The sequence below is a fragment of the Phoca vitulina genome, unplaced genomic scaffold (genome assembly GCF_004348235.1).
Source record: "Phoca vitulina isolate PV1807 unplaced genomic scaffold, GSC_HSeal_1.0 scaffold4, whole genome shotgun sequence".
In the NCBI taxonomy this organism is placed as follows: domain Eukaryota; kingdom Metazoa; phylum Chordata; class Mammalia; order Carnivora; family Phocidae; genus Phoca; species Phoca vitulina.
In genome coordinates, this window is record NW_022589707.1 from 30,112,481 (window position 1) to 30,123,057 (window position 10,577).

The 10,577-nt window shown below is 41.6% G+C and overlaps 1 protein-coding gene across 1 annotated transcript in view; it reads left to right on the forward strand.

The window, feature by feature from the left end:
* The window catches only part of DOCK4 (dedicator of cytokinesis 4), a 427,515-nt gene that overhangs the window by 259,013 nt on the left and 157,925 nt on the right, over positions 1–10,577 (forward strand). Inside the window, 3 exon segments of the mRNA XM_032401750.1 lie at positions 3,370–3,494; positions 4,332–4,494; positions 10,150–10,256. Coding sequence (XP_032257641.1) covers positions 3,370–3,494; positions 4,332–4,494; positions 10,150–10,256 — 395 coding nt within the window.

The following is a 10,577-nucleotide window of genomic DNA, read 5'->3' on the forward strand; positions in this document are numbered from 1 at the left end:
TTTCAGAAGCCTTCACATGTGCAAAGCCAGTGGGCCTGCTGAACAGAAGAAAGTGTTATGCACATCAAATTTACAGAGTATTAAATTTGAGAGGTGCAAGGTGTTAATAAACCTTGTCAGGAAAATAGCTTTTCACACTAGTGCTATGACTCCATTTCATACCCACTTTATGGTTTCTCTCTTAATTACCCAAGATGCTTTCTTAACACCATTTGGGCTTATTAGTTTTCTCCAGAGCTGACCTCAAGTGTATTGATTTTAATTAGCACATATTTCAACTTTATCCTGCTGCATATTTTGGCAAGATGTGATACCTTGTGGTATTGGAACATAGCAAGCTGCAGAATTCCTGGGGAGACATATGTAGAATGTCACCCAGGAGAAATGTTCTCCTTGTCATGTATTCTCTTTTCAGAGAAATCTTACTTGAGTCTAAAAGGTTTGCAAGAGAGAAAGGGGTTGCAGGGATAGTGTCTGTTAAAGACCAGAAAAGGAAAGCGTGTGCATAAGGGGCTCTTATTTATGAATATGTATATTTCAGAAGTTCTTCTCTAAGTCACAGACACAGTGTAACATGACAAAGTAGTCTTGTCCCTCCTACCATCTCTCTTACCCCTGCCTCTGTCTTTACCCCACCTCCATTTTAATAACACAGAAACGTGAGGCCTGGAGGTTTATATTACCCTGTCTAGACTCCTATCACACAGTGCAGACAGTAGAGAGAGAGAGAGAGACTTGAATCCAGATCTTTTATTCCAGTCGTGCTGTAACTCTATATCCTTTAGGCTTATTTGAACTCACAATCTCTTCTGAATTCAGAAGAGATAGGAGAGTCCAGCTATGGTGTGAGCGAAACAGGCTTTGTGGATTGATTCGGGAAGCTAATGCCATTTTCAGCCTTGCTCCTTGATCAAAATATATTCTACCTTCCTCAGATCTCTAATCTCCTCCGTGAGGTCTTTTCTCATATAACACCCCCTCGGCCCCCATCCGGCACTCTCTCTGCCCGTTCTCGGTCTTACTTTTATCCCAGCACTTCCTATTATTATTCAACATGCTATATATTTGACTTCTTTATTAAAGACCTCCCCGTTCCTAGAATCTCAGCTCTGTGGGAAAAGGATTTTTGCTTTGCTTTGTTCACAGCGGGGTCTACCTGGTCTACCTGGCCTAGAATAGTATCTGGCACATAGTGGGTGCTCAAAATATATTTGCGGCATGACCACATGGAGACAGAATTTCCCAGCACCGGCTGTACATTTCTCCCCACTGCCCCTCTTCCTCCTTCAGGCCTGGCCTACAGCCTGGGCAAAACTGGTCAGCTTGCAAGCCTCCCTCATCCCCTCTTGCCTTTGCTAAAGTCAGAGTTGCCATTCCTTCCGGCAGATGAGAGTGGAAAGCCCCTCCCCAAGAAACACTCCTCATTCTGCAGGACAATTAATCCCCATGTGGTTTGGACTAGCTAATGACTCATTATGAGAACTTCCTAAGGTAGAAACCCCTGTAGCTACACTTCCCATTAATCAGTGTATGTTGTGGTCTATTTGTAAGCAGAGCTACTCATTATGTGTCATCTACTCCAAGAAGCAAAGGAATTTTACTATTGTTAACAGACCTCTTTTGCTCTCAACTACCTTGATTTGAGTGTTGCTTTTTTATCTGCCAAATCTGTTAGTGGGGAAACTATTGTCAAGAATTTCCTCCCAGACATATTGTTGAAATAGCACGTGTGCGGACCATTAGCAATACCAGGCCTATTTTGATTTGGTTGAAATTGGTTGATTCAGAGGACAGAGTCTGTGAATGTACTATTCATTCTGTAATGGGATTGTTAAATTGTTAAAATGCACTTATATTAAAGATGTGTATGTGTATAGTAATGAATACATATAGTAACAAAATCAAAAATTTACTGGGCCATTCTCTACAAATTTAAAACAAAAGAGATGATTCAAACAAAACACTTATAAAGCATACAGATCTAATTTTAAATATGATGAAATACATTGGTTTTCTCCCGGAACTCCAAGATCGTTGCCTCTCCAAATCGATTTGGATGAGAGCATTAGAAATGCATACACCAGAGACCACTGTATCTGTTAATTCCAATGTATTTTTTATATACTGTTTGTAAAGGGTGGTTTCAATTTCATCCTTTTTGGAACTTACTCATTTTCTCTCTTTTATGGCCCATTTGTTTCCTGGTCAGCTCAGGTCATTCGTAAATGATGCCATCATCAAAAGTTGGTCTTCGTGGAGGAAGGTGACCAGTCACACTGGTATTCCCCCATGGTTTTGAAACCTGGGGTACTTTCTTGTACACACTTTGGTCAGGAAGTTTTCTAAATTTCCCAGTTGTGGTCTTATTTGTATGGTTATTGTTCCTTCTAGTGATCTGAGCTTTTTTTGTGGAGAGGTTTTTTTATTAGAGAAAACAAAAGAGTATTGATGGTGATTCTTCTAATGTTTGAAAGCTCTGTTAAGTAAAAGTGAATTCAACTCTGCCAACCTTACCAGTATTTATCTTCCAAAACTTTCTGGTAACAGTTTGTTTACTTCTTTCTCACTTCCCTATTCACTCACCACTTACCCTTAATTCTATAGGAGAGGTAAAAGCATGCTTTTAGCCTGTTTGCCTAAGTTTGCTCATTGGCATCAAATTCCTCTTTTTTCTTGGGGCAATAAGTTTTATAAATCACCAATGGAGAAAAAAATAAATGGCATATGTATTCATAGAATGTGTCAGTTTGAATCTTGTTTTATAGCTTGATGGTAAGGAATTTGCAGCCAAGCTTGTCTGCATAACTGAATTATTCTACATCTGTGTTCATAAAGCACTAACCTGCATTCTTCCAGCAGTGAGATCATTTTGTCCATGAATTTTGGAAAAAGGTTTAAATTGTAACTCTACTCTTTGCAGTCCTGTCATTTTATTTCACTTGGGTATTTCTTCTACTCTAAGTGTTGTGTCTATAGAGTATTAAGACTGGCTTCTTTGAGCCACCCTGCTAGGCTGTCATTTTGTAATCACACCTCATAAATGAAATGAGGGAAATACTGAAAAATGGTGAAATGTGACAACACCTTCCTACTCAATCCCCGTATTCACCTCCTAACTGTACATTTTCAGTATTGCAAATTCAGACCAGCAGAGGCTGGTCTTCACTTCTCTTGGATATTGGCAGTGAGGGTGGGAACCCTTATATAAAAGTGTAAATATAGTATTTTTACTTTTATATGTATGCTATAATAGTACATTTTATGAACTAAGGTTTTTCTTGATAGTGTACTGTATTACACTTCCTAGTTTTATACACACACACACACACACACACATATATATAAACATGGTTTTAATTTTCCTACTAGGTGAAATGAGAAATGATTTATACATCACTATAGAAAGGGGCGAATTTGAGAAAGGAGGGAAGAGCGTGGCCAGAAACGTGGAAGTGACCATGTTCATTGTGGAGAATAGTGGCCAGATCTTAAAGGTATGTGAATACTGGGTACTTTCTGGTAAAACGATCCCATGTCATCATTTTGGGTTCACCTTTAATGTGATCAGTTAATTTCTGTACTTGCAGTCTTTTCGATCTTATTTTTCTCCTCCACCCCTGTATAGTTTTCTTTCCTTTTTTTAATCATTGATATACCTTCCAGAAAAGAAAGTAGAGAAACAAGAAGGTTTTACGGTTGGCTTGTCTCATGAATTGTGGCAGGAATTTCCTCACGGCAGCTCTTCCTTAAATGTAGCATTTTTATTGTCATTCCATTCTCCCACTTTCATCTGTCGTAGTTTTGGAGGTGAACACTTTGTCTTTGGCGACTGGTTAAAAAAAAAAAAAAAAACTGCCACATTTAGTCCCATGTATTTTCATTTTGATCAAAATAGGGCGTGCGGAGTGGGCTATTACTGATTGGGGCGGTAATAGCAGGTTCCTTTCAGGTTCCTTTATGTGAGAAGTTGTTCGTGCAAGCCTCACAGCTTCCTGCATTTCCCAGGGAGGCACAGAACAGGCTTGTGACAGGAGCAGGCTGAGGACTTCGCCGTGTAGGTGAACTCCAAATTGGGCATGCAGTTGCCCATCTCGTGCTTGTCCCCAAGGTCCACCCTCGGCACAGGAGGCCCTAGGAGATGTGCGTGGGCATTAAACAGACGCGGCCACTGGCAGAAGCAGGTGCAAAACAGCACTGCAAAGGACAGGGGAGGCGGTTCTCCATGAAGTGCCATTTGGAGAGCAGGCAGATAGAACCAAGCAATTGCTCTGCTGTTTTTCAGATAATCTCTAAATGAAGCTTTCTTTAATCTGCATGTTTCCTTTGTTTAGGATTTTATCTCCTTCGGCTCTGGAGAGCCGCCAGCTAGTGAGTACCACTCCTTTGTGCTTTATCATAACAACAGTCCCAGGTGGTCCGAACTGCTCAAACTTCCTATTCCTGTGGATAAATTCAGGGGCGCGCACATCCGCTTTGAATTTCGGCATTGTTCCAGTAAGTGTTTCTTGGGGTTGGCTTTGTTGTGCTGGGGTAAGGTGCTTGCTGAGCTGTGGTGACAGTATGGGCAGAAAGGGTGACAAAGCAGAGACCTTCAAGAGGGAGGAATGAGGGTCAGTGGGGTCCTGAGAGGTGAGTGGGCTCACTTCTTCTCAAAGAACCAATAACCTCTGTGGAAACATACAGGAAGGAGAAGGAGGGAAACAATACATATGGAAGTCTACAGGGTTCTCCTTAAATTGATCATTTTCATAAAAAATGAGTTTATCACTTTCGTAGTCTAGAAAGATTAGACAGAAAGGGGAGACACAGCATTAAAAACTTGTCTGGCTCAGCGGGCTTAGGCAGTCCTGACCCATCTGCTGCTCTCCAGCCAAGAGCTCACCCAGCTCTCAGACAGCTCAGGGGAAACCACGAGGACTTTCCTGGGCCTGTGAAGTCCCTAGGAAAGCCTCTGATTGGCTCAGATTTATATCTGATTTGCATATGTCTGCATCACCATGCCGTCTTGATATTCAGATGACAAGTAATGTCAGTCGAATAGGCCTTAGAGATGATGTGAAATAATTGCTTCATTTTACAGAACTAAAAAATCCCAAAATGTAGAGATGATAAAGGATTTGCCCATATAAACATCACTGTCCCTAAAATTGTCATTTCTTGACATCTCTATTTTAAATCTTTTGCACTCTTGACCACCCTCTCAAGCCCCCACTCCCATCCTCTGGTATCCCTGTGTCCCTGACGCGTATCTTAGACACTACCAGAAGTGCTTGCTTCGGGAACAAACAAGAGGCACAGAGGAATCACATTACTGGAGAAACAGCAGACTTCTCTCTAGTCTGGAAAGAATAGGGGCATTGCCAATAGACAGGAGGTGCCCTCGCCCAAGTGCTGTGTAATTCACCCAGGATTCAGAGAGAGGACTGTCTGTTGCAGGGATGATGGCATGTTTTGGAATTGGCTCAGGGAGCTCCAGTAATGATGCTTTGGTGGATGTTTCAGAATGTAAGGAGATGACTAGCAAGGTCTTACTGTTCTTCCAAATTCCCAGAGGAGTGTCATGGAAAAGACTGAGAGTGGCAAAACATAAAGCACTTGGAATGGTGCTATAGCATTCCTTCCCCAATCTTTGTTATAAATTCTCAGTCGAGCTCATACGAGCTTTGAGCTTTAAGGTACAAAAAAGAGAAAAGTAAAGATGAAATGAGAGAAAAGGGGGAAAGAACATTTGGAGAAATTTATTTTAACTCAGAACTTGGAAAATGGAAAAAAGGCTATTTTCAGTAAAACCTATTAGATCTCTGTCCTCTTGTCCTTGTATTTCAAACATTGTTCACAGTGTTAGTTTTTTTGAATTTTGATGTTAAAATTCAGAAGAAACAGCACAAGCATGAAGAAAAGAAATCCCCATAATCCCATAAACTGAATACTCAGAGCGGTTACTTTATCACATGAGCTCCCAAGTATTTCTCTGTGTATATGTATATATATTATATATATTTAAAGATTTTATTTATTTGAGAGCGAGAAAGCGAGAGACTGAGCATAAGCGGTGGTGGGGGTGGGTGGTGCAGTGGGAGAAGGAGAAGCAGACTCCCCACTGAGCAGGGAGCCCGACGACATGGGGCTCAATCCCAGGACTCTGAGATCATGACGTGAGCCAAAGGCAGATGCTTAACCAACTGAGCCACCCAGGCTCCCCTGTGTACATATATTTATTCAAGAAGTATCTTTTATTCATGAAACACATGTTTACTGAACACTTACTATGTGTCAAGCACTTTACTGGGCATTGGAGATACACGAGTGAACACAACTGAGTATCTCCTCTCACAGAGCTTTCGTGCTAGAAAGGGAAGACAGACAATATCTGAGCAAATAAATACATACTATATCAGGCCGTGATAAGTGCTGTAAAGAAGTTTAAATTGGGATTAGGTGCTGGAAAGTGATGGTGCTGTGTTGCTATTTTACAAAGAAGCTCTCTGATAATGAGATGTATCAGCAACAAGCTGAAAGAAAGGCATGAGCCTTTGGGTATCTGGGGAAAGACTATTACAGGCAGAGAGAACAGTAAATATAAAACACTTAAGCTTGAAACATGCCTGGCAGTTTTGAGGGATATCCAGGAGGCCAGAATGAGCAGCTGAGAGAGTTTGGAGATGAGGCCAGAGATGTAGCAAGGGAACCAGATATCCCATATTGTCTTGTAAGTCATGGGGAAGACTTCAGACTTTGTTTGGAGCAAGGAGCACCCTTAGAGGATTTAGATTTAAAGAAGAGCCTGGCTGCTTTTGTATGATAGGTTGTAGGTGGGAACAGAAAGACCATTCAAGAGGCTTTAGCAGTCCTCCAAGTAAGAGGTTAAAAAGGTTTGCATTAGAATGGTAGTAGGTGAATTCTTTTTCACAGATTTATTGATAGACTAGATATGAAGGAAGGAGAAAAGTCAAGGATGACCCCCAAGATTTTGGCCTGAGAGAGGGCAACATGAAAAATCAAACTTTTGGAGAGCAAAAACCAAACATTGCGTGTGAAATCTGAGAAGTCTCTTAGACATTCAAGATGTCAAATAGACAATTGAAAGCAATCCAAGCTGGAGACTTAAGCTTGAGAAGGAGGACATACGGTTCAGTGCTGTGCTGTAAACATATAATAACCACAACTTGAGCTGGGGGAGAAGGGACCCCTGAATTATAGGATTTGCTGATTTCCATCAAGTAAATATTCCCACCATGGCCATATTCAAGCTACCAACATGACCATCACTGAACTTGGAGTTGGGAAAAGATGCACAGTGTCAACTCTTGTGAGCCACTACCAGCCAGCTCCAGCATATCACCGATGCCCATGATTTTCAGAGCCATGACACTGGATGTGATTTCTAAACAGTAAGTTTAGATAGGAAAGGGATGTCCAAGAACGGCTCTCTGGTGTACTTTCACATTGAGATCGTGGGAGAATGAGAAGAAGCCATTAAGGAAATTAAGAAGGAATAGCCCGTGAGGTAGAAGGAGAATCCAGGAATAGAACCCAGGAAGTTAATAGAAGAAAGATTTTCGAGAGAGGATTGATCTGCTGTGCCAGGTGCCAGTGATAAATCAAATAAGTGGAAGACAGAGGGATTATCACCTAGTTTGGCATCATGGAAGTCATTGAACCTAACAAGTGGTCTTAGTGGATTTGTGGTGATGGAAGCCTGGCACAAGTGAGTCCAAGAGTGAGGTGGAGGAAGGGAAGGGCAGGCAGTAAGTACAGACAGATCTTTCCAGAAACTTTGCTCTAAAGAATACAAGAGAGCAGAGAAATGGGATAGTAACTCTAATGGAACGGTGGGTCATGGGAGGGTTTTTTTTCTTTTTTAAGATGGAGTTCTAAAACATGTTTGGTGCAAATGATTTGGTAGAGAGGACAGGCTGATGATGTAGAAGAAAGAGGGGTCAAGTGTAGGAGCAGTGCCCTTGAGGATGGGAAGCATGGGGTCCAGTGCTCTGGGTTAAGCGGACAGTTCAGGCATAGTGCAGGAGAGCCCATGCAGGTGGGGTAATGGGCGGAGCGTGTGGGAGCCCTCTGCGCATCTGCTGAGAGTAAGGGACATGCTGAGGTATCGGCAGCTTGAGAAGGGAAGAGGATGGATGAAATCCCTATCTGGAAAAGTGAAAAGGTGAGCTTAGAAAAATGTGGCAGATTTGCCTAGCTCAGGGCCCGTCTGTGGTTAATGTGCATTAATTAAAGTGAGGTTAGTATGGTGCAGGTGTAGACTAAGGTGCAAGTCGGGTATCAGCCCAGTGCAATGTTAACGTTACAATAATGAGAAGCATGGAGGGGTAGCGGGGAGAGAGGGTTCGAAGTGATTAGAAGGATGAAGCGTAGAAATGGGAAGTGAGAGCAGAGGGGCATGGAGAGGGGGGTCAGTAAACTGGGAGGTCCCAGGACACAGTTGTTGGAGTTAGGGTATTAGAAAGAATGGATTGGAAAGTTAGGAGGTGGAATCCATAAATGTAGGGTCTTCATTAGTAAAAGGGGGTCATGTTAGGCGTCGTAGTCCATTCAACTTATTGGCTGATCTAGTGGCTCAGGACAAAAGGCCATGTACTTTAAACTTTGTCTGGTATTTATTTTTCTTTTATAACAAAAGACAAATTTGGGGAAACTATTGCTTTGTTTCTTACCTTTGCTAATTTTATTCATTCTGAAATCTTGTTACCCTCCCAAATTAAATACCAAAAATGACACCAAAAATGTGGTCACATAAACTTAGGAAAGTATTTCTAAATAAGTCTTCTCCCCTAAATCATAAGTTCCATAGCCAGCACTCTCATTGATGTAGAAATCTCATCCTAGAGATCTTCACTGTGATTTTCACTTAACTTGAAAGAACAGTGATATTTTCCCAGTTTCTCTCTGGGGTTGAAATTAATGACTTTAGAAGAAAATCGTTTTCTAGAAGCACATTTTCAGGGATGTCCTAATGCTAGGGGCCAAAACCAGCAAGCCAAAATTACTATTCTCTATGTGGTGTCCCACTTCCCTGTGGTTAAATGCCAGAAGCAATCATGAGGGAATGATGTGTTGCTAAAGTCTCCTGTCTGATCTTCAAGGTCACCATATCTAACTCCTGCTAGCTCAGGCCTTACTGCATCCCAGAGCTGAACTCTTCTATCACGTATAATGCTCCACTTCCACACCTGTGTGGGAAAGAATAACCGTCCAGCCCAGGATAGGCTGCAGACCCTGGAATTCCTCCCTGCCCACCTAAATACAAGGAGACAGTTCAGTAGAACCAACCAGTTTCTTTTAAAGCTTTCTCCATTTTTGGAGAAAAGGAAAGTTGGTGGAAAGAACTGGAATGGTACTCGAGATCTAGAGCAAATTACCTGATATCATGCGATCTCAATTTCCTTCTCTGTGAATAATTGCCAATGATCTTTGACCTTTCTAGCCATTGTAATTCTTCATTAGGCATCTGAAAACCTCATTGCCCCATTTCCAGCTTCCAGAATACTACTGTAATAAGCTCTTCTTAAGCTATAGATAGCAGTTCATGTTTTTTATCCACATGTCTAAGATCCCAGGGAAGTAGCTTCCACAGGGCTCTCTGTCTTCACACACATGGACATAGGGAAAGTTCTATTATAGGCCAAGGCAGAGCTTAGAAACTACCTTTGCACGAGTCGTAAACAAAACTTTGAATTTCACGTCCATTCATTCACTTGTTCGTGGATTTAACATATACTTAGTGAGAACCTGTTATGTTGTTGGCACTCTTTGAGGACCAAGCTTGAATAAAATAACGTAGAATCCTGCCCTCAGTGATGCTTACGGCTGGGAGTGGAGGGTAGGACATGAAGATAAAAAAACAGGCAATCCAGAAATTTTTTTTAAAAACATAATTTCAGATAGTGAGTCCCATGATGAAAATTCATCAGGCAGTGTCCTTTGCAGGCTACAGGGCAGGAATATGGGTTGGAGGGTGGCTCCTGTACATAGAGGTCTCATCAAAAAGCTGCTCTCAATTGTGTAGAGGGAACTGGTGAGTGTGGGTTGTATTTCTTGAGGATCAGGCTTTTTGGCAATCTGTGAGTCAGAACACAGGTGTGTAAGCAGGCATTTTAAAAAGGAAATAATTCTTTCTCTCTTTTCTCACAGCAAAGGAGAAAGGAGAGAAGAAACTGTTTGGTTTCTCCTTCGTCCCCCTGATGCAGGAAGATGGTAGGACTCTTCCAGATGGCACTCATGAGCTCATCGTGCATAAGGTAACATCAGTCAGATGTTGGCGACGGGCTGTGATAAACAGGGCTGAATTATTAACTCATTATCTTGTTATCACTCTGGAAAAGAGAAAAAAATGACTGAAAAAAATACTCTTTGGAAGATTGTTGGCAAGGAGTGTGTCTTTTTGAAAGGATGGTCTCTGTGTTCTGTGTCATTCTGAAACGTGTTTTTTTTTTTTTAATTTAAATTTTTTATTGTTATGTTAATCCCCATACATTACATCATTAGTTTTAGATATAGTGTTCCATGATTCATTGTTTGTGCATAACACCCAGTGCTCCATGCAGAACGTGCCCTCCTCA